Here is a 24183-nt window from a genome sequence, read left to right on the forward strand (position 1 = left end):
ATAATGAGTTCAGTTTGGGACATGCTGAGTTTGAGGTGACTGTGAGATGACTGGTAAGTACTTCTATTTATTTACATCATAAATATTTGTTTGTATGAATTTTATATATATTTGTATTTATATACAAGTAAATATTTATATATATATTTTTAAAGAATTCTTTTAAGATTTTTATTTTTTATTTCTTTCCCCTTCCCCCCCACCCCGTTGTCTGCTCTCTGTGTCCATTCGCTGCATGTTCTTCTGTGTCCGCCTCTATTCTTGTCAGCAGCACAGGGAATCTGTGTCTCTTTTTGTTGTGTCAGCTGTGTATGCAGTGCCACTCATGGGCAGGTTGCACTTTTTTCACACTGGGCAGCTCTCCTTACAGGGCGCACTCCTTGTGTGCGGGGCTCCCCTATGCGGGGGACACCCCTGCATGGCACAGCACTCCTTGCGCGCATCAGCACTGCACATGGGCCAGATCATCACACGGGTCAGGAGGCCCTGGGTTTGAACCTTGGCCGGGCGGATGCTCCATCTGTTCAGCCAAATCCGCTTCCCTATATTTTTAGTTTATATACACATATACAAGTCTGGAGTTCAGGGTGAAGGTAGAGAAGGCATCAGCACATAGATGCCAGCTAAAGTAAGGTAAAAGAAATCCTGAGAAGTGTCCCTCCGATTTGGAAAACAGGAGACCATTAGTCCACTGAAGAAAGCATTTTAAGCTTTAGGAACATAAGTCAGATTTCAATGGGTTAAGACATGGTGAGAAGTGAGCAAGTAGGTAAACAGTGAATGTAGCCAAATCACTGCCAGTAACAAGAGGATTTAGTTAATATAAACTCTTCCAGGCAAATATTGGAACCCAGAATTGCTTTTTTGGGCTACCATTAAAATAACCAATAAATAAAATAACCAATAAAATAAAAGGCAACTTTTTTTTTTTTTGGGTACCAAATAACTTTATTTGAAGGAATGGTACCAATGAAAGAACTTGGTAGATGCTGGTACAACTTATAGAAAAGGTAAACCCAACACACATGCACTACTACCCTGTGGCTCTGGGGAAGCCAACAGAAGGTTTAGCTCTCATCACTGCTGCCCAGAGTGTGCTTGTCAAAGAGATACTCTGCCAAGCCAGAATCCGGGGCCCCCGTCTTGCGCAGGTTGGTTACATAGTCACCCAGTTCTTTGATGGACTTCACCTGCTCATTCAGGTAATGGGTCTCAATGAAGTCACACAAATGGGGGTCGTTTTTGTCAGTAGCTAGTTTGTGCAGTTCCAGTAGTGACTGATTCACCCTTTTTTCCAAGTGTAATGGCACACTCCATTGCATTCAATCCGCTCTCCCAGTCATCTCATTCTGGTTTCTTGATATCCTGAAGGAAGATTCGGCTGCCTCGTTGGTTCTGCAGCTTCATTAGTTTCTCAGCATGTTCCCTCTCCTCATGAGATTGGTGAAGAAAATATTTGGCAAAGTTCTTCAAAGCCACATCATCACGGTCAAAGTAGTAAGACATCGACAGGTAGACGTAAGAGGTGTAGAGCTCCAGGTTGATCTGGCAGTTGATGGTGGCCTCCGAGTCCTGGTTGTAGTTCTGGCGCACCTGCGACGGGGATGTGGTCGTCATGATGGGCAGTTGAGAAGCCGCGGCTGTGCGACACTGGATGGACGGTGGCAAGCAGCTGGGGGTGGCTGGCCGACAGGGGCGAGCGCTGGGTTCCGTTCAAGCACTGTTGAAGCAGGAAACCACGGCGACTCTCCATGAAGACGTCTCCAGGCAACTTATTTTGCATCTTCTGGTTGAAAAGCATGGCCTTTTCTAGGTGGCACTTGAAATGAAACAACTGATCTCACAGGGTAGTTCCTTGCTAACTCAGACCAAACAGGCCCTCCAGCCTGGGCAAGCAGGCTAGGCCACACTGGGCAATGGCATCAGATAAGATTCTTTGGTTATAAGCCCAGAAACTAGCTCAGGCTAATTTAAGTAAAATGGAATTTACTGGGTGCTCACAGGTTTCATAACAAGAACAAGAAACACCCCTCCCCTACTACAGGTAAAATAAATGGATTCCGACAGATTCATTCTGTTCCTCTGCTCAAAACACCAATTCATGGTGGGGACCATGTGATTGACCTGCTTCAGTCACAAGCTTGATCCTTGGCTAAGGAAGGGCAGATCCCTCCAATTAAGTTCCCTATCCATATTGCATGGGGTAGAGATGATTCCACAAAAAATGACCTGGGAGCCGTTCAGGGTAGTGGTCAAAAAACTAATATCTAATTGCAGCAACCTATAACACAACCATCTTTGAAACTAATGTCAGGAGGTGGTTTTACAATTCACAAATAAATATGACCAGGAGACACGCTACTATTTAGTAATCAATAGTACTGGCTGCTCAGCCAAAACTGTAAGGGACCCTCCTCCAAGCTCGGTCCTTCAAGCTACTATTCAACGATATTAAGTTTTGCTTGGTGGTAAGTTTGATTGATAGGTTCTTTGGCTCACCAATCTGTCCTCAGAGAGTATTTCTGGGCAAAGCCTGGCCAAGTCATTACTGATCCTAGCATGCACAGCTTCTAAAACCATGCAGTTGGCTGCTGAAATTGCAGACAGAGCATTCAGAAGATCATCAAATGGAGACTTAACGTCTACAACATGCTTCTTGGCTAGAGGAACACGATGTTCCTATTGAGGAATTGACCTAAATACAGGAAAGAGCTTATTGATGTAGGCAAATGCTTGAATCTGCAGCCAGCAGGATCATTGTTGTGTGGTGGTGGGAGGATGGGGGTTTCTTCCTTCTCCAATTTTACAAAGTCAGCTGAGCAGCTCTCTAAAAGCCAGACACTGAGGCTAGTTCCGTTGGATGTGCTGAATTTGTGTAATCAGGCTCCATTTAACCACTTCTTCTGCCCCAATCTGTTCCCAAAACTAATCAACACGGAGGGACAACTGCATGTCTTAAGAGGCAAGATCTGACCTGGATCCCTCTGAATTTTTGTCTACAAGACATTAGTACTGCTGGGCTGGAATAGTGAGGTCCTTTTGTCCAATAAGAGAAGTCCTAGAAAGGTGGGAAGCAGAGTGAAGCCACAGGAAATGGAACACATTTCCTGAACACAGAGGAGACACTAGTCAGATTTAGGGATCATTTTCCACCCCCATAGCTCCTCAAGGGCATCTTTTCTGCTCAGAGCTCTTCATTGACTCCCTTTCATGCATGCCATTACATCTAAAACCTGTTCAAGAGTCTAAGAGACAGATAAGGTAGATACAACCCCAGGTATTGGTTCTTTTGAGGGATAAAGAGACCCACGGGTTCTATGGTCATGGCAGAAGGGGTTCACTGCCATGACAGATGGCCCTTCTTTGGAGCTGGTGTTTCTGCGTGATGGAAATGGACTCAGAGGGGATCTCTTTTCACAAGACTTGCATGCTACTTTATTGGAATTGTAGTTGGTGCTGAGTTTAAGATATATGTAGGGGATTTGAATCTCTGGACTGATAATATGACACCCAGGCCCAGAGCCTCAACAGACTTCAGCTCCTACACTTTGACTTATTGGACTTACTCCACTCAGCTAACATGGAGTTGAAGAAGGTCAACCACCACAACATGGAGCCTAGAGTGTCTACAACTAGAAGCGGGAAGAGTGCATCCAGTACCCATGTGGAATCTAAGCCCTCACTTGACATAGGTGTGCAATGGACACAACCAATCCAATGTCCACAGAGGAAATGTGAAATGGGTGTGGGAACGGTAGCCATGGGGGCTGCTGGGTGTGGGGAACGGGAGGAAGAGATGAGATGTGGAGGTGTTTTCGGGACGTGGAGTTGTCCTGGATAGTGCTTCACGGACAATTACGGGACACTGTAGATCCCCCCAGGGCCCACTGGATGGAACGTGAGAGAGTCTGGGCTATGATGTGGACCATTCATTGACTATGGGGTGCAGTGATGCTCAGAGATGAACTTACCAGGTGCAATGGATGTATCACGATGATGGGAGAGAGTGTTGCTGTGGGGGGAGTGGGGGGCGGGGGCGGTGGGGTTGAATGGGACCTCATATATTTTTTTAATGTAATTAAAAAATAATAATAATAAATAAATATTAAAAAAATAAAAATAAAAAAAAAAAAATAAAACCTGTTCAAAACACACCAGGCCTTCACTATCAGGTCCATCTCTCTCCAGCCTCCTCTCCCAGTTCTCCAATCCTACTTTACATTTGAGCCATGCTGAACCTATGTCAGTTTCCAAAGCAAATCCTGCCCTGCTCTGGAGTGATGCAGCTGTGCACCCTCCAACCTCTGTGAGGAACTCCTCCCCTCCTTGTCTGCAGAGCACACTTTGTTGCTCCTCTGAGCCTCACCTCCATCCAGCTCTAACTCTTCTGTGTAGCCTCCTTCTGCTCTTCCCTATATCCCAGGTCCCAGATACTGGGAGCATCGTTTGGCACTAAAGCAATCATTTCAGGATCTTTTTTTTTTTGAGACACCTGGAGCCAGGATTGAACCTAGGACCTCACATGTGGGAAACTGGCACTCAACCACTGAACCACATCAGCTTCCCAGAGTTGGTTTTCCTAGTTTGTTTTTTTCAGGAGGCACCAAGAACTGAATCCAGGACTTCCCATGTGGGAAGCGGGCACTCAACTGCTTGAGCCACATTAGCTCCCCCATTTCAGCATCTTGATGCACTCTATGTTGGTGGATTTGTATTCTCACTGAATTGTGAACTCCTCAAGGCTAGGGACAAAGTCTTGTCCAATGCTATAACCCAGTCTACATTGCCAGGACATTGCCCAATCCTTATCTCCTGGTAGGCACTCAAACATTTATTGAATGAACTCCATTTGCATTTTATCTCTGGGGATGTCTAAACCAAAGAAAACCACACTTGTCTTCTCAGAAGAGGGAGCACATTCAAATACCAAGAACAGCAGTTCCTGGTAAGACCTTTCAGAAAAATGACGTTACCAACAGCAGCAACTGGAAACTCAGCAAAATGTGTGAGTGCTAAAAACAGAGTGAAATGGGCCAAGATTTGAACAGTCATGGTTTAGATTGGATGGCAGAGGTAAAGGAGACTCATGGCTATCTAAAGCTTAAGAATCACAAACGACTTCTTAAGAATGACATATATTTATACTGTGGATCCAGGATACCCTTTTCACAGTGGGAGTTGTTCAACTCAACCTAGGAAGCTCCCCCCCACCCCCAAATGTCTGAGGCAACATTTCAGATAGGACATAAACTGGACTCCAGATGAAGTAACCAAAAAGAAGTCACCAGTTGTTGGCACTGTCTTCCTCGCCAGCTTTCCTTCTGGGGCTGGGCACCAGCTTGGGACTCCCACAGGAGACTGCCCTTTTCAGTTCTCCATGATGCTCCCAGGGTGGTCCAGGCCACAGGGAGGACTCATCAGCTTGGGGGTAGACAGGTGCTCTAACTCATAGCGTCCATTCTCAGAGGAACTGTGTGTGGGCTTCTCTTTCTGGCTCCTCTTGTACTCAATAATCTGCTGGAGCTGGTGTCCAGAGTATTCTGGCTTGGTGGTCAGTGGGCTGGCTGGCACAGCTACACCAAGAACATGTGATACCATGTAGGGGCGCAGCCAGCCCACCAGGGGAGTGCTTCCAGGGCTATAGTGAGTCTGTTTGTGATAGAAGAGAAGTCCATCTACCTACAAGAGGGGAAAACCAGGGATCAAAATGACTGGGGCCATGTGTTTCAAGGAGAGCCTGAATACACAGGGGCAATTGTTATGGTCCAAGTCCCTTTTCTGGGTCACTGCCAGAGAAAAAAGATTCCTCATTTCTTACACATGCTATTTCTAAACTTGAAGAAAGGGTCTAGAAAATGAAACGTCTAGAAAGTGGAACACAAATAGCACTTTCCTGTGTACAGGGTGTTTTCATATCCTCTCACCCACCAGGAGGGTATATGAGACATGGGATTACTCAGGGTCAGAGTTCAGGGGGGCCTCCCTTAAGATACACAGGGAGTATGAAGCAGAAATTAAACTTGAACTTGGGATTTCTGTGCCCCAGTTCCACATGCTTTCCATCACCCAGAGGATTTGGTAGTGTCGGATGTCTTCTATGCATGAAACAAAGCAGGAAATTTGGATAGGCCCCTCAGAGATGTTGGTCTACTGAGCACAGGGGCAGCAGGCTGTCTAGAGAAGTCCAGCTCCCAGACCACGTCTGGCTGCCTGAACTGTCTCCTAAATTGTTTACAAAGTATGTTCTGGGAAACCCAGTTTTTTCAACGGGAAGACCTCCTACAGTACCACATTTTCTTTTCCGTGATTCAGTGACTCATCTCTAAAAAGCATTTATTGTCATTGGGGCATAAGGGTTATAAATAAAGATGGTGTTCTTACCACCTTCTTAATTGACTCCCAGAAATGAGGCAACTCAGCTTTTGCCTCATTTTTTTCCTCATTCAAGAAGCTGTGATTCTTTTAGTAAAATTATATCCAGTTCAAGCAAATACTTGAAGATGACTCAGAAGAATTTTTAAGGGTATGTAACGGGTAAACAAAGTTTGCTTGTTGAACCTGGAGAGGGCAACTACAGGTCCCGAGGATAACACAAAACTGCCCAGGACCAAGAGGTTTCTAAGGACATGGGACATTCAGTGAAAAAAAAAAAAGGGAAAATCCTGGGAAAACTGGGGTGTTCAGCAAGCCTTGCTATCTCCACAGATCATTTACTCTTTGGTGGAAGAAAGGGTTAGGGGTCACATCTGTGGTATCTAAGTCACAGAAGACCCAATTTACAAGCAGCTGTGGCAGTCAAACAAGGAGCCAGGTTCTCGTGCTTGTAGCAGGAAGAGATAAACAAGGAAGGACCTGGGATTGGAAGTCCTTGTTCCTCTCTAGGCCTCAGTTTCACCTCTGTAAAATGAGGGCATTGTACAAGCTATCCTTTAAGGGCCCTTCTAGCTCTGGCATTTTCTTTTTTTTTTTAAGATTTTTATTTATTTCTCTCCCATTCCTCCCCTCTCCTTCCCCCCCACCTCCAGTTGTCTGCTCTCTGTGTCCATTCGCTGTGTGTTCTTCTGTGACCGCTTCTATCCCCATCAGCAGCACTGGGAATCTGTGTTTCTTTTTGTTGCGTCATCTTGTTGTGTCAGCTCTCCATGTGTGAGGCGCCATTCCTGGGCAGGCTGCACTTTCTTTCGCACTGGGTAGCTCTCCTTACAGGGCACACTCCTTGCGCGTGGGGCTCTGCCACGCGGGGGACACCCCTGAGTGGTAGGGCACTCCTTGCGTGCATCAGCAATGCACACGGGCCAGCTCCACACGGGTCAAGGAGGCCCGAGGTTTGAACCGTGGACCTCCCATGTGGTAGGCGGACACCCTAACCACTGGGCCAAGTCCACTTCCCGGCATTTTCTGACTTATCTCAAGCCCTATGTGCACTGCCGGTGCTAAGAGACAGAGTAACTGATTCAGTAGAGTGGAGCTGAGGCTCTGGAGGACAGTGAGCACATCCTGTCCCAGGAATCAGCTTTCAGCCTTTTTTTTGATGCTTTTACAAAACAAAATCAGAGGATGTCTCAAGACTCCATGTAGGGAAGTGGACTTGGCCCAGTGGTTAGGGCGTCCGTCTACCACATGGGAGGTCCACGGTTCAAACCCCGGGCCTCCTTGACCCGTGTGGAGCTGGCCCATGCGCAGTGCTGATGTGTGCAAGGAGCGCCTTGCCACACAGGGGTGTCCCTGCGTAGAGGAGCCCCATGCGCAAGGAGTGCGCCCGTAAGGAGAGCCGCCCAGCGCGAAAGGAAGTGCAGCCTGCCCAGGAATGGCGCTGCACACACAGAGAGCTGACACAACAAGATGACCCAACAAAAAGAAACACAGATTCTCGTGCCGCTGACAACGACAGAAGCGGACAAAGAAGACGCAGCAAATAGACAGAGAGAACAGACAATCGGGGTGGGGGAGGGGAAATAAATAAATAAATCTTTAAAAAAGAAAAAAAAAGACTCCATGTAACAAAATCTCCCTGTATCTAACCGTCATGTCAGAGCAATAAAGATGATGGTTTGTTACCTCAAAAGGGAAATCCATAGACAGAACCCTACACAAGCTCTCAGGGGTACATGGGAAATTCTTCAGACCCACAAATTTAAACTGAAATAGAAATTAGAACAAAGTAATTAGTACATGTTACAAATTGGTATTTGATTCCCACAACTGAAAAGCTCTATCAAAGAAGAACTTTTCTGCCTGATCCTTTCTTATTCCCTCCTCTTCACTTACCCTCAGAACTACTGGGTCAGTGATTCTCAACCTTGCTTCTGCAAGAGAATCATCTGGAGTGCTTTTAAGAATTCCTGATGCCCAGGCCTGACCCCAGAGTCTCTGATTCAACTGGCCTGGGTAGGGCCCAGGCTTTTTTTTTTTAAGCTCTCTAGTTGATTTTTTTTTTAAGGTACCAGGGCCAGGAATTGAACCCAGGACTTTGTATGTGGGAAGCCGATGCTCAACCACTGAGCCACATCAGCTTCTCTGAGTTGTTGTGTTTTGTTTTTTGTTTTTGTTTTTTAGGAGGCACTGGGGACAAACCTGGGATCTCCCATGTGGGAAGCAGGCACTCAGCCTCTTGAGCCACATCCACCAGGAATCTACATTTTAACAATCCTCCAGGTGATATCTATGCATGCTAAAGTTTGAGAAAAACTATTATAATTCTAAATAACAATATTAATAGAAGCAGTTATTATTATTATATATCAACCACTATTTTGTGGGTGTCTCCTCCAAGTAGGCACTAGGAAGACTTGTAAATATTATACCATATGCTTCTTATAACAACCCTATAACACAGGTATTATTAGCTCCATTTTACAAACCAGGAAACTAAGGTCAAGTGAGGTCATTAACTTAACTTAGTGACTGTCAGAGCCAGAAGTGGCATTCAGATCTGGATGACCACTAAGCCTATACTCTTTCCATTATGCCACGCTGCCTCCAAAAATAATTTCATTCATGATGACTACACCTTGATAAAAGACCAATCCAAACTAACTCCCATAAAGAACATCAGGCCTTACAGGATTGAGCTTGGTTTTCTCTTCTAGTCCTTCTTCAGATAACTTTGAGTGCACCCAGTAGAATCGGAAATCTGTCTGCAATAGGGAAGGGAGAGAGGAAGATGAAATAATGCTTACGTCAAACTCTAATATGAACAAAGACATGCCATTCTAAATAGCCACCCGATTTACAAAGACCTGAGCATTTCTGTCATTACCCCTTAACATACTACCCAAGGTGAGGAAGGCCTTTATAAAATCTTCTAAGACTTTTATTCTTAAAACTCAGTAGAATTATTATTAACAGTAAAGACACATTTCTCACTGAAGGTCTACTATATGCCATACTCCTTGCTAGTGCTTTCCACACAGAATCTCATTAATCCTCCCAGCCACCCCATGAGGGCTGTACTATCATTATTTCTATTTCACACATGAGGACTCTTAGACTCAGAGAGATGAAGTCACTTGTCCAGGTGACACAGGAAGTACTGTGGGATCCAGACCATACAACTCCAAAGCACATTATGTTAACCTTCATTTCATTTTAATCCTGAAAAATCAGAAACTGCAATACGGTTATAACTTTTCATAAACTACTTTATTCTCTGAATTAATGATATTATACCCTTATATAGTTATTTAGGGTCTTTTCTTTCTTTTTTTTAAAAATTATTTTACTATTTTACACATACAGTTCCTTTCTAAATAATCTATATATAGGTAGTTTTAATTCTGAGAATCATTTGAAGTTGTGACATCCTTCAGCACAATTAGAGGAAAATAAGATAGCAGTTCTGGCTTGAATTAAGAATTCTCAGTTTTAAGCTTGTCTGTGTACTTGGGCAAGATACTTCACAACTCTGGCTCTCAGCTTCCATCTCTCTCTATAGGGTTGATGTAAAAGATTCAGTGAGATGATAATCACAAAGTACTTAGCAATGCAAATCTTGGCTGTTGGAATGAACTGCACCTTAAATACTGAAGTACCACTACTTCACGTGAGTTGGAACCAAGTGTGGGGTAACAGCCAAGGAAAGCAGCAGCGTGTGGTGACAACACAGTGGCTCTCACACCTAAGCCTGCATCCCCCTAAGCCCCATTCCCATAGTTTCTGGTTCAGTAGGTCTGAGTCTGGGCTTCTAACAACTTTCTGAAACCCTTGGTCCAGGGACCACACATTGAGAACCACAATGATAAATTATTGACAGGGAGTAATAGGGAGTACAGAAACCACCACTACGAAACTGGCACAATGATGGAGGGCAGGGGGGAGTCTGCTAACAGACAGAGGCCTATAGGGCTGACCTAGGCTTACCCTGACTGCTGCTGTCACTTGGAAAAATCACAAATATGAGAAAAACTCAGGGGAAAGTTGCTTCCCCTACTTCCCTACTTTCTCAGTTCTGTTCAGCTGGCTTTCCTCCTTGCTGCCCTCCATGTGTCTAGTTCATGCACCCTTTGGGCCTTTGCTTATGCCACTTTCAGTATTCCCACCCTCCTCCCCTCTGCCCTGTTCAAATCCTGTTGCTCCCAGAAGACACTGTTCATATCCTATTTCTTCCTTTAAGCAATAGGGGAAAGGTGAAACTTTGGGGGAGAATATAGGGACCTCTTCTCACTTGGAAAGCCTCCTTCCAATGTTAGCCTCTCAGAGACTCAAGGCTTTGTGCCATACCAAGGAGGCCTGCCACTTTCAGAGTCAAGGTGTGGCTGAAGGGAGGGGGGCGCTTCAGGAGTCTACCTCATGGTGCCTTACATTCCACCTTCTCTTCCTTGTGCCTGCCTGCACAACATGACACCCCCCTATTGTCCCTGCCAGCAACCCACCCATACTCAGGAGAGAGGTGAGGGGGTGGTTACAGCTGCTACAAAATCCCAGCCTACCCCTCTGCTCTGTTTCTCTTCCCTCCCCTCAAGAATTTCTACACTTCCCCTAGTCCTTTCAATCTCTCTCTCTCTTTTTTTTCAAACAAAGCTAATTTAAACACACTCAAAGATTAAGATGCAAGGAGCATTAGACAATGTCCTTGAAATACCACATCCTCTATATATCAAGAAGTTGGTCACATACCAAACCCACATGCTAAGCCACTCTCCTAAGAGAAGAGGAAAAGACAGGCAAAGGAAGAGGGGAGTTGTTTTCAGTCCTTACCTGGCAGTCATAAAAAGGATGTCCCCCCCAGCACATCACATCCAGAACATAGTAGGTCTGGTTCACCTCACTGTAAATGCAGTCTAGAATGGTGTAGCCTGGTGATACAAAACAGAAAAGTCAGTACAAGAGTCCCCTCCCGATCAGGGTTCCCTCCACCACAATCTAGGGAGCCCACCTCGGTGCAACAATCCTCAGTGTTTGCAGTAATCACCCACACTCTGGATCCCTATGGGGTAAAGACTAGGGATTCATTAGGGTGAGCATTCCCCTTCATGACCCTTTCCAGCTACCTGATGTAGCTTATGGGCGACATGGGGTAGGATGGCACAGGAGGGATAAAGGAATCCCTTAAGCTAAGTGGGAATTTTTAATTTGCTCACCAGTTTGAAAGCAAGTAATCTTCCATTTAATTCACAACTACTTTTTGAGATTGTATCATAAGGACTATGTTATTATGTGAGGAATACGAAGTCCCTGCCTTTAAGAAAGCTACAATCCAGTTAGGAAGAGAAGATGATCACGGAACAAAGAACTGAGAGCTGAATTGTATAGCACAAACTAAGAGCAGTTGGAGTTCCAGAAAAAGAAGACTGAAGCAGCAGAAAATGCTTCAAGGAAGAAATAGGATATGAACAGTGTCTTCTGGGAGCAACAGGATTTGAACAGGGCAGAGGGGAGGAGGGGAGTACTGAAGTGGCATAAGCAAAGGCCCAAAGGTTGCATGAACTAGACATATGGAGGGCAGCAAGGAGGAAAGCCAGCTGAACAGAACTGAGGAAGTAGGGAAGTAGGGGAAGCAAGTGAGAATGGGTGGGCCAAAGCCCACCTGTGCAGGGCTCTAAAGGCCAAGAAAGAAATCTGGGCTCAGTAGAGGGGCACAAGGAACCACCAAGCGACGCTGAGCAGATAGAGAAGAGAGCAGGTTCAGGGCCATTTCCTCAGCTGGGTCTAAGTGGGAGGGAGACATTAAGGTTAGGTCAACAAACAAGGAAAAAAGGATATTTGGCAGGGACTTCTTGCTATTCCTTTACACTTGACATTCTCTGAGGTATCTTTCTGCAAGGAAGTGAATCTGTCACCTACTAAGGGGGCCATGGGAAAGGAGTGTTGACCTTAATTCAAAAGTTTATTGCCGAGCAGCCTCACAGAACTGCATCTCTTCTCAACTGAGGAGGCCTATCCCGGGAGGGGAGGGCCAGAGTCCAGTGGCCAGGATGGTGCTGATGTGCAGTTTCAAAGGTATGCTTTCAAAGCGGGTCTTTTTAAAACAACCCACCAAGTAACTGACACTGTCTTTTATGTATTATAAAACAAATAAATAAACATTTTACATAGGTACCTTTTGGCTTTGAGTTTCGCTTGTTGCCTCCTGGTAGAAGGGAAGAAAACCTGTTGACACAGTAACCACTCTTGGTGTAAGCACTCGTTGAACCCTTTGTAGAGAGAAAGTTACCATCCTCATCAGGCACCTAAGTCTCCTCACCTTCTTGCTCTCCCATTCTGCAGGGTTGTCACTGGCCCAAAATGACTCCCAATAAATCCCTCCTGCAGGTAAGAGTTTCAATCCCTATTCCAGATGTAGCTGCTGTGGCAGATAAGGAACAAGGAGTGAAAAGAATCCCTCCTACTATCCCATGCCAGTGCACAGAACTATGACAGCAGAGCCCAGGCAAGGGCAGTGCACAAACCAGGCATGCTGGTCTGTGGGAGAGAAGGTGGCTACTCACCCTAGAGGCCACGATAAGGGCTCTTTTTCCAATGGGGCACACGACCACAATCCATTCCTGATCCAAATCTGAAGGAACATCAATTAACCACTCTGAAAGCATCAACTGGGAAAGAATAAATGCTGTTAAAGATCAGCAGGGTGTGTTGCTTGAATGTTGACAATGACAAAGTATTCTTGTCCTACATATGTAATAAAAATATATGTAAAAGAATAGGGGAAGCAAAGGCTGATAGTGGGAACTCCTCAACTTGCTCTCAGCAATCAAGATCGTCTTCTGCTCAATTAAGAGGACTGCAGCCCCTCACTGTGAACTTCACCTTCTCTCCTCACCTTCATAACCTGCATCCACACCCATCCTTGCTACCTCACCTCCTGTATCAGGGTGATGGCATTCTCTTCCTTTCCTGCCTTCATTCATCCAACCAGGATTATCCTAACTACTGTGTTCCAGGGGTTATACCTCAGAGACAATTAAGATCCCTGGCCTTGAGACACTTAGACTATATCATCATTTCCCCAAATGGTGTCTCAAATACTATACTGCAGGAAGGTAGGAAATCTGCCTCAGGGGGGAAAAAAAAAAAGGTGCTCTGGTGAAATAAATTTAGGAAGACCAACTCCTTCACTCACAGTCCCTAGTCCCTCCCATCTATACAAAGACTTTGCCCCATCAAGTAATAACTCCCACTGATTGTTCATCTCTCTTTCTCCACAAGTTCCTTCCACTTAGTCCACAAACACACTCAGCTCCCAAAATCTTTTATCATTTGGCATTTGTTAGCTATTCTGCTTTTTTTCCTCCAAACATTCCTCTATATACTTGTAAAAACCATGTAGATGATCTTCAGGGTACTATCTAAAGGTCTCCTTTTTCTCTTAGATGTTCTCCCCTTGGGGGTGGATCTCATCTATTTCTGTAGGTTCACTTGTCACTTCTAAAAGGATGCCTCCCAGTTCTTCATCTCCAGACTTCTTTACTTTGTTCCAAAACTAGATTTCCAGCTGCCTACTTAGAATCTATTTCTTTCCTTGTCCTTTCTGTACCATAAACTCAACATACCCAAAATGGAATTCACTGCATCAGTGAACCAAGTACTTTCCACCCCTGGAATAGCCACCCTCCCCCTTCTGCATTCTGTAACTCTGTTAGTGACATCACCGTTCTCTCTGCTACTGAATCTTAAAACCAAAGTGTAATACAGTAGTAATATAGCACCTCCCTTAAAATACAATAGTAATATAGCACCAAAAGCACAAGTAATAAAATAAAAAAGAGATACAAATGTTGGAGAGGATGTAGAGAAATAGGAATATTCATTCATTGTTGGTGGGAATGTAAAATGGCATAGCCACTGGGGAAAACAGTTTGGCATTCCTCAAAAAGTTAAGTATAAAACTACCATATGACCTGGCAATCCCACTTCTAGGTATAAACCCAAAAGAATTAGAAGCAGGGACTTGAACATATATATACACACCGGTGTTCACAGTGCTATTATTCACAATTGCCAAAAGATAGAAGCAACCAAAGTATACATTAATAGAAGAATGGATAAGTGAAATGTGATATAAAAATACATACAGCTGTGAAAAGGAATGAAGTTCTCATACATATGACAACATGGATGAACCTTGAAGACATCGTGTTGAGTGAAGTAAGCAAACACAAAAGGTCAAGTATTATATGATCTCACTGATTTGAAATAATTTGCAAAAGCAAATTCATAAAGTCAGAAACTAGAATACAGGTTACCAGAAGCTAGGAAGGGGGTAGGAAATGGCGGGTTAATTGTTAATTGGGACAGAACTTTTATTTTTGTTTGTTTTTTTTAAAAAAAAGATCTATTTATTTATTTATTTATTTATTTATTTATTTATTTATTTATTTATTTATTTCTCTTCCCTTTCCCCTCTACCCCGGTTGTCTGTTCCCTGTGTCTATTTGCTGCGTCTTCTTTGTCCGCTTCTGTTGTTGTCAGTGGCACAGGAATCTATGTTTCTTTTTGTTGCATCATCTTGTTGTGTCAGTTCTCCGTGTGTGTGGCACCATTCCTGGGCAGCTCTCCTTACAGGGCGCCCCCCTTGCACGTGGGTCTCCCTACGCAGGGGACACCCCTGCGTGGCACAGCACTCCTTGCACTCATCAGCGCTGCACATGGGTCAGCTCCACATGGGTCAAGGAGACCTGGGGTTTGAACCACGGACCTCCCATGTGGTAGGAGGATGCCCTAACCACTGGGCCAAGTCTGCCACCAGAACTTTTGTTTTGAGTGATGGAAAAGTTCTGGTAATGGATGATGATGATGGTAGTATAGCACTGTGAATGTAATTATCACTACTGAATTATATATCTGAATGTAGTTAAAAGGAAAATTTTAGGTTGTGTGCACATATATATATACACACTATTAAAAGAAAGAAACTTAAAAAAATCACAACTTGGCCATTTTCTGGCCTTCTGAGTTAGGGCAAATCACTTCAGTATATATCACAGGGCTGTCATGAGGGTGCAGTGAGACTAGGTAAGTAAAGGGCTTTCACAGGGCCTACTACACAAAAGGGACCCATTATGCATTAGATCCTCTCTGGGTCCCATTAATACTCTACCAGGGCCCAACCTTGAATATGAATGAGCCCTGTCAGTTCAGGTATTTCTTACAGCACAAGTTTTATTTTATTTTTTGTTCTGTTTTCTTTTGTCCATAAGCTTTTATTAAGCACCTACTATCTGCAAAGTAGATGCCAAGGCCTTGGTTATACAGCATGCTGAGAACGTTCGTAGGGAAGCAAGAAATACCATCAAGAAAGTGAAAAGTCAACCTACAGAATGGGAAAAAATATTTGCAAATCATATACTTAATCAAAGGAATTATATACAGAATATATAAAGAATTCTAGGCGGCGGACGTGGCCCAGTGGTTAGGGCGTCCGTCTACCATATGGAGGTCCGCGGTTCAAACCCCGGGCCTCCTTGACCCGTGTGGAGCTGGCCCATGTGCAGTGCTGATGCACGCAAGGAGTGCCGTGCCACGCAGGAGTGTCCCCCGCGTAGGGGGGCCCCACGAGTAGAACCGCCCAGAGCGAAAGAAAGTGCAGCCTGCCCAGGAATGGTGCCGCACACACGGAGAGCTGACACACAGCAAGAGGACACAGCAAAAAGAAACACAGATTCCCATGCCACTGACAACAGAAGCGGTCAAAGAAGACACAGCAAACAGACATAGAGAACAGACAACCTGGGTGGGGGCAGAGGGAAGAGAAATAAATAAATAAATCTTAAAAAAAAAAGAATTCTTACAACTCAATAAAAATGACAAATAACCAATTAAAATATGGGCAAAGGATTTGAATAGATATTTCTCAAAAGAAGATACACTAAGAGCCAAAAAGCATATGAAAAGATGTTCTGTATCAATCATTATGGAAATATAGATATTGTAGGCTGAATTATGTACCCCAACAAACCTATGTTCTTAATCTGCATTCCTATGGTATGAACCCATTGTAAACAGTACCTTTTTTAAAAGATGTTATTTTTACTTAAGGTGTGGCCCAACTGAATGAGCACGGGTTTTAACTGGATTACAGGAGGCTTTACACAAGAACGCTACAGTCTTCGGGGAGAAAGCAAGTCTTGCCGTTATCTTGATTTTGGACTTGTAGCCTCAAAACCATAAAACAATAAATTTCTGATATTTAAGTCAAAACCAGTTTGTGGTTTTTGTGCTAGCAGCTCACGCAAACTAAGATAACAAATCAAAACCATGATGAGCTACCACTTCACATCCACGAGGATGGCTATAATAAATAATAATAAAAACAGACAATAAGAAGGGTTGGCAAAGATGTGGAGAAACTGCAACCCTTATACATTGCTGGTTGGACTGTAAAAACACTATAGCTGGTTTGGAAAAGCCTGGCAGTTTCTCAAAAGTTTAAACATAGAGTTACCATATGACCCTGCAATTCCACTCTAGGTATATACCCAAGAGTATGGAAAACATATGTTCACACAAAAACTTGTATGTGTTCAAAGCAGCATTATTCATAATCACCACAAAGTGGAAACAACGCAAATGTCCACCAACTGATGAATGGGTAAACAAAATATAGTATATCCATACAATGGAATATCGTTTATCAAAAAAAAAAAAAAAAAGCAGTGAAGTAGCGATATATGCTATAGCATAGATGAACCTTGAAAACATTATGCTAGCGAAAGAAGCCAGACATAAAGGTCACATACTGTATGAATTCATATATATGAAATATCTAGAATAGGTGAATAAACAGATATATTAGTGGTTGCCTAGACTGGGAGGGAGTGGGGAAGTGGGGGAGGGATAGGAAGTGACTGCTAATGTGCAAATGGGTACAAACTTCTTTTGGGGGGGAATGACAATGTTCTGGAATTAGGTAGTGCTACCGATTACACAGCTCTATGAACTAAAAAACATTACATTGCATCCTGTAAATGGGCGAGTTGTATGATATGTGAATTATATCTTGATGTAGATGTTTATTAAATAAACAGTAGTAGCAGCTATTATTTGGGGGGCACTTATGAGCTCTGGACTAGGTATTTAAGGTACACTATCTCATTTACTCCTTTTAACAATCCTATGCGATACGTACTAATACTATCCCTTCCCTATTTCACAGATAAGAAGTCAGAGACTTAGAATTAGTAAGTCACTTGCTCAAGGTCAACACGGAACCCAGCTGTGAGGTCAGGTCTGAGATCACAGAGCTTAAACCCTTAACCAATTATTCTGCCTCTCCTATCGAACTCACTGCTAAAGAATGTCCGTTCTACCTAGTGACACTTCTCACAGTTGTGACCTCTTTTCCTTCCCACCTCACTGCTCTCGGCACCTGCCATCAGATGGTTTCAGCAAACCCATAACTAACCTTATCACCAACAATCTCTTTCTCCTCCAGTCCCTTTTGCATAATGCTGTGGGGACTACTGTAAAAAGTCACAACTCTGTTCCTGGCTCAAAAATTCTTGCTGGTTCCCCACAATCTAAACCTCAGTCTAAACCCCTGCACACACTTTTGAGGCCTTTTTCTTCTCTTCTGCTGTACCCTCTCCCCAAATCCCAAGCTGCTCCATCCTCAGTGACCTGCACACCATAATCCTGTCCGACTCCAGGCTCTTGCTCAGCCTGCTCCTGCTGCCTGGAATGCTCTACCCACCACTCAGGGCTGCCTCCTCCTTCATTAACCTTTCCTCTTTCCACACCCCAGCCCCTCCCTAGTTGGAAGGAAACTCACTTTCTTATAACATAAATCAAATGCTACACTTATTCCAGGGGTGCAGGGACTATTTCTTGTCCAAGAAGATCTTCCCTATAGCATAGTCTTGTTTAGCACTGAACAGGTCGCTGATCAATGGTTGCTAAACAGAACTGAACTGTACTTTATGAAAGAGAATGTTATTTGTGTTCTATCTGGAGTAGAGAAAGGCAAGGGGGTGTATGTACCCAGGAACCATATGCTAAAGGCAGGAAAGGATTCTGAGGTACCAAGACACTTGGGTTATAGGGAAAAATATATAATAGCTGGGCATTCCCTACCCCCAGCTTGACCTGTATGAGGTCTTCTATAATACCTGGACTGCCTGGAACCCAAAAGAGTCTCTATACCTGCTTCCTCTACAGCACCACAAGCCATCCTGATTTCCTCTCCAGATCCAACACAGCACTCAGTCAAGTTGGTTACAGTGATCTGTTGTTTCATGGCCTCGATCTCACCTTGGCTAACTGGCTGGCTTGAGGTGTCTGGACAGGTTCTCCTTATTCCAGGCTGCACTTCCCACCTTCTACCTCCTGAGTGTGAAGATCCAGGACTGGCATCTTAGTATACCTCTTGAGAAAGACTACCAACCTGTGAGGTTGGGGTGAGGGGGCAGTCCTGGGCTGGGCTGTGCAATGACTACCAAAGAAATGACAGCACGTGGAGTCTGTTATTACATCACAGCTTGGGGACTTCCTGCAGCAGGCTATCAGCCTTTGATAACAGCCTGGGGTAATGCTCCCAAACCTACTACCCAGACTCCATCACTGATCCCCAGTCAGTGTACACAACACTATAAGCCTGCTCTTTTCATTATCCTCTATCTGAGCATTTTCTTGGCAGTTTCTATTCCTTTTCCCTGCCTCATCTTCCCAAGGCCCGAGACTCCTCTCTTATCTGGCAACAGTTTCTTTAGTGGGTTTTGACTGTAGAGTAAAGAGGAGACCAGCTGTGCCTAATATTCTCTGGACCACTCACTTGATTAGCATAGCGTTTTGGTAACTTCTTGCCAGCATCAATGTCCATTTCTTCATCATCTTTCTTATCTTCCTCTTCCTCACTCTCCATCCCTGTCCAATCATCTTCGGCCAGTCTTCTGGCATGGTTCACATAATCCAGCCGCTTGCTGGAGAACAAAAAGGCATAAAAATAGGACTTTATGTCTTATAGGAAGACACCCTGCAATGTACAGATTTAATTTCAAAGACTGCAAATTCTGGAGCAACTTGGGGATTCTGGTGGGAGTAAGAGATGACAGAATTTCCTTTGCAAGGCAAAACTAGTGATTGTCTCCTCAAAGACCCTAATTAGGCAACCTCCTCTGAACACACTCAGTCTTCCTCAGAGTTCCTAAGAACAGACAATGTAAGATATTAAAAGGAATTTCCAAGGTTCACTAGTAATTAGAAAGGCTGACTTCCCCACTCCCCTCCCACCCAGGGTGAGAGGTGGTACTTCCCCTGCCTGGCAGACACCTAGTCCAAAGCGCCCCAAGGATGGGAAAGAGGAAATGCTGAGATGCAGGGAGAAGTCGAAATCAAGGATAGCTTCTGGGGCTTTCCACTTCACACAGCTTTCTGGAGATAGACCAGGTCTTTTGCCAGTTCCTGTCTAACTTTCAAAAAAAGCCACTTAGTTTATGATTTAATATCTTTTACTTATTTGTTTCCCTTTATTATCTTTTTTTTTTTTTTAAAGAAAAACTACATATTCGAGAAAGTCTGGGGAATTGAGAAGAATGAAAATGCTTATTTCCATTTATCACTTTGTTCCAAAGTGACTCGGAGATACCAAGTAACCTCCTACACTGTTTCCTAAATTCTAAAGCAAGAGTTTAACCACTGAGGCAGTGATACAAGACAGCTGGTTTCTTCTCAGACTCACACACATGTGCACGTATATTCACAGGAAGGTGAATAAGAGAGCTGATGAGCTTGTACATATGCAAAAGGATGTACATCCATGATTATTTACCAGGCGTTGTTTGTAATCACAAGAGATGGGAACTACCCAGCAGTCCACCAGTAGGGGATTGGTTAGATTACATTATCAACTATCTATTTGATAGAACACTTGGCACTATGAAAAAGGAATGAGGTGGTGCTACATGAACTGATATGGAAATTCTCCACGAAACACTGTAAAATAAATGTGCAAAACAGTGTATAGTAGGCAGCTACTTGTATTTTTTTTTAAATTATGTACACACACATATGGTCATATCTGAATAGAACATCTTTGGAAGAAAATGCAAAAACTAATAATTAAGAAAGGAACTAGATGGCTAGGGAACTGAATTAGAAGGAAACTGCTCACCATATACCCTTTTGAATATTTTGAATTTTGAACCATATTACTATACTATTAATACCTATTCCAGAATAATTAATTAGCATTAAAAAAAAAAAAAGAGGGATTTGGGAATGTAATCTGCAAGTGACCCCAGAGGCCACAGGAAGCCATCCCTGCTGAATGCATGATGCAGCACAGGGCAAAACAGGCATATGGAAACTGGGCAGCTATTAATATTTTCTCCCCACCCCCAATTCCTTAATTTATTACCCAAAAAAATGCATATGCCACACTGAGAATAAAAGGACAGGCCCTGCCTTCAGAACAGCCCAGCCGCAAACCTTCTCTTCCCATGTTTGCTCATTTTGGCATTTGAAACTAAGTGCATGGAAGACATTTCCTCAGGTTCCCTGTGGGACTGTCTTGAACTCCTAAGGGCTTAGCAGAAACATTTGGGCTGAAGGCAGACAGGAAGACCACACCAATGCCAGGATTCACAGTGCAGAAGAAGCTCACAGAAGTACACAAGGAATGTGGGGAGTGGAAGTATGGGCATGGATTTCATAAGTCCCTAAATTGCAAAGCTCAGTACTGCTCCAGGAAAAAAAAGAAAAATTTAACCAAATAATTGAGTTTTTGCTTTCAAATTTCAGCCTCTCCCTACTTCCTCATCTTTTACTAAGCTTTGGACTAAAAGATGTCTACCTCTGCCAGGATTAGCTCTCCCAACCTCATGGGCAGGAAGGATCAACCTAGAAAGGGTCTACTTTGAAGGGGGCTCTGTAGAGATAGCCTCACTGAGTCACAGCTCACAGACTGGAGAAAGAAGCCAAGGGGTTAAAGCATCCCTTACGATTTCTGCAGTTCCAGTAATCGACGGCGCCGCTCATTCTGCTCCAAGGAACTGTATTTGTACTTGTACTGGGATAGGCGGGGATGTGGGGCTGCTGTGCTATTCAGATCTTGAGACACAGAAAAGCTACTAGCCAGGGCTTGACTCAGTTCTTCCATCTTCCCTACAAAGGAAATATAAGAAAATGGTTATTTCAATTCCTATCACTCCTCTGTGCCTGTGCACAGGCAGTTATGATGTAACATCATGGCTTCATTTCTAAGAAAGCTCATTTAATCAAAAGATACAATTGTTTCCAATAGAGAAAAGGAAATTAAGGGGTAGATGAGTTACACATTAGCGATAACAACATTATTTCCTGCAGATATTTCAATAATGATCATTTTGATTGCTCTAAATATACTTGTTCATCAATCACTAAGCAAATTTATCCTGATTGAATCTAACTTTTGCTCTTTCTCATCCATCGCCATGAGCCCTGAGATTAGTTCCTTCTAATTTGAGCAATATGATCATCCAGCAATGTGATCAAGCATCTAATTTTTTCCATAGTAGTTCTAAACAGCCATTACTCAGTAACTAATACAATAATTCTCTGATGCAAATATATTCCAGTTGGTTGTTTAATTCTCTAATAAATGCCAACTCATATTAAGAAAACTTAGCTCTAGAAGAAATGCTTGTTCCAGAGTCCCCTGGAGATAAGAGGAGCCAAAAACCCCTACCTGGACAGTTTCTTTCTCATTCTGCAGGCTGTTGTTTTTTTTTTTTTTTGGGGGGGGGGCAGGCCACGTGGGAAGGGGGCTTGGAAGGGGGTGGGAGAGATGGAAAGGTTTCAGAACTATGTGGGACACTCTTGGAAAGGAAGGCTGCCTAATACCAGCTGCCCCAGGAGTACAAAGAACTTACATGTGGTATATTTGAGAGACAGGGAGTCAATCTCATTGTAGATAGACTACCAAGGTAGCAGTAAAGAATGGGAGTGGAAAGGAAGAAGTGAATCTATCTACTGTAAATGAAGGTATGAGGTGGCAGTGGAGTTCACTCAAGGGTTAAAGGTATGCCTCTGTTTAAAAAAAAAAAAAAAAAAAAAAAAAGAACATTTATGGAAATCTGATTCTAAATCACTGGACTGGCCCAAACCTTTTTAGTTCTAGTATAAACCAGAAGACATGGCCAGTGCTTAAACTCCATTCCAGGCCACCACAGTGCTTTGAGCACCGAAATTAACAGGTTTGTTCCAGAGCCTCTACTTGAAATCAGATTTTTTTAATTTGAAAGAAATACTTTAACTGATGCAATTAACATTGTTCTATTATCAGTGAGAATTTGAGGCGTATCTTAAAATATCTGTTATGCAACCTGGGTGGCCATTCAAGGAGGATTGTTGAAACCGGATGATAAATATGTTATTTTCTCCACTTTTGTGTTTTGAAAACTTCCAGTTAATTTTAAACAATAAAATAAAGATTCTTTATGTTTTCGGCTCACCAAAGCAATGATCAAATCCAAAGCACACTTCCCAGGCCTTGGCACACTTTTATCTTAGTATGGGATCCTGCTGTCAAGAACCACGAAATCCTTAAAACCCAGGCGTTAGATACTGGAGCTGCTCTATGTACCTTCCTGTATAGCTGCTCTCGATCAGCTCCTGCCTGCTCTGCCAACCTCTATCTTGAATGGTGCTCTCCTCAAGGGTTTTTTGACCACCGTAGGTGGTCCCGGCGTCCTCGCCCGGGGTTTATCCTCCGTTGGTATCCACCCCTCTGACCCGCAAGTTTCCCACTCCCTCACGCCCCACCCCGCGGTCCACACCCGCGCGCGTCCCCGCCTGCTCCCCCTGCTGCTCCGGAACCGCCGCGCGTCGCCGGCGCCCAGGCTGCCGCGCCCTCCGCGCCTCCCTCGCCCCGGCCCCGCGCTCCCGCCCCAGCGACCCGGCCTGCTCCTCTCCGCCGTGCTCCCAGCCACGGCCCCGCACTGCCTTCCCTGGGGCTGGGGTCGCCTCCGCCGTGCACGATTCGCCCGCCTCCCCCAAAAGGCCCCTGATGGGTCCTGGCTCCAAGGCCAGCAACGGAAGAGCTGAAACGCGCCCGCGGGGACGATCCAGTCCGGCTCTGCCCAGGCGACTCCCCGAGAGAACGGTGTGCGGACCGGCCCGAGGGACTCATCACCTGGCGCCCAGAAGCGCCTCGGGAGCCGGCGGGGCTCGAGTTCGAACCCGGGACTCACCGCTCAGGGCGACGGTTCCGCGCGCTGCCGCTGCCGCCGCCGAAGGCCGACCAATCATCTGCCCTGGGAGACCCGGGCCCGCCCCCTTGGCGTCGCCGTGTCGCTGGGCCCACCAGCCACGCGCCCGGAGTTTCCGGCTCCTCCCGCCGCGGCAGACGCAGGGCGTCCTCCCGCGGTGGCGGTTATTTCTATGCTCAACCGCCAAGTAGAAATCACTGGGCCCGAGCAGGAGCCCTTCTGCGTTGCGTTTTCCTAGGCCATTCCCGCATCGTGATTCGACACGGCCCGGCTCACACTCCTGGACAAGCCCCTCCGTGGGGAGGAACCTCGAACTCGTGCCGAGGCATTCACGCCCTCCAGGCCCTGGGTCCTGCCGACGCCCCCAGATCCGCCCAGCCTTTAAGGAGCACCAACCACAATTCCGTGCACGCGTTTCTGCATGGGCGGTGCCAATTGCCTGAATGACCCCTCCTTCCCTCACACCCCAAGTGTCGGACAATTAAATGTGCCCTTCCTTTCGCCCTTACAGCACCCGAAGCATACCTCGATTACAGCTCTTCTGTCGGGGTTGGGAGTTTCTCCT

The 24183-nt window shown here is 44.7% G+C and overlaps 1 protein-coding gene and 1 pseudogene across 3 annotated transcripts; both read right to left on the bottom strand.

Moving 5' to 3' along the window:
- Window positions 1-920: 920 nt before the first annotated feature.
- LOC101442152 (ferritin heavy chain pseudogene) lies at window positions 921-1801 on the bottom strand (annotated as a pseudogene).
- Window positions 921-23966, bottom strand: SNUPN (snurportin 1). Of its 3 annotated transcripts, none has more exons than XM_004473493.5 (10): window positions 23601-23966; window positions 21372-21534; window positions 19205-19352; window positions 12927-13031; window positions 12539-12632; window positions 11197-11294; window positions 9063-9137; window positions 8059-8139; window positions 4141-5679; window positions 921-3233 (listed from the first exon to the last, which is right to left on the bottom strand). In XM_004473493.5, exons 1-9 carry the CDS (start codon window positions 23656-23658, stop codon window positions 5368-5370), a joined length of 1134 nt encoding a protein of 377 aa, XP_004473550.1. In that variant the 5' UTR covers window positions 23659-23966; the 3' UTR covers window positions 921-3233; window positions 4141-5367. The 3 variants fall into 3 exon arrangements, with proteins under 3 accessions (XP_004473550.1, XP_004473553.1, XP_004473551.1); XM_004473496.5 differs by having other exon boundaries at window positions 23543-23629; XM_004473494.5 differs by lacking the exon at window positions 23601-23966 and adding an exon at window positions 22994-23204.
- Window positions 23967-24183: the final 217 nt, after the last annotated feature.

This window comes from Dasypus novemcinctus, chromosome 3 (genome assembly GCF_030445035.2).
Source record: "Dasypus novemcinctus isolate mDasNov1 chromosome 3, mDasNov1.1.hap2, whole genome shotgun sequence".
In the NCBI taxonomy this organism is placed as follows: Eukaryota; Metazoa; Chordata; class Mammalia; order Cingulata; family Dasypodidae; genus Dasypus; species Dasypus novemcinctus.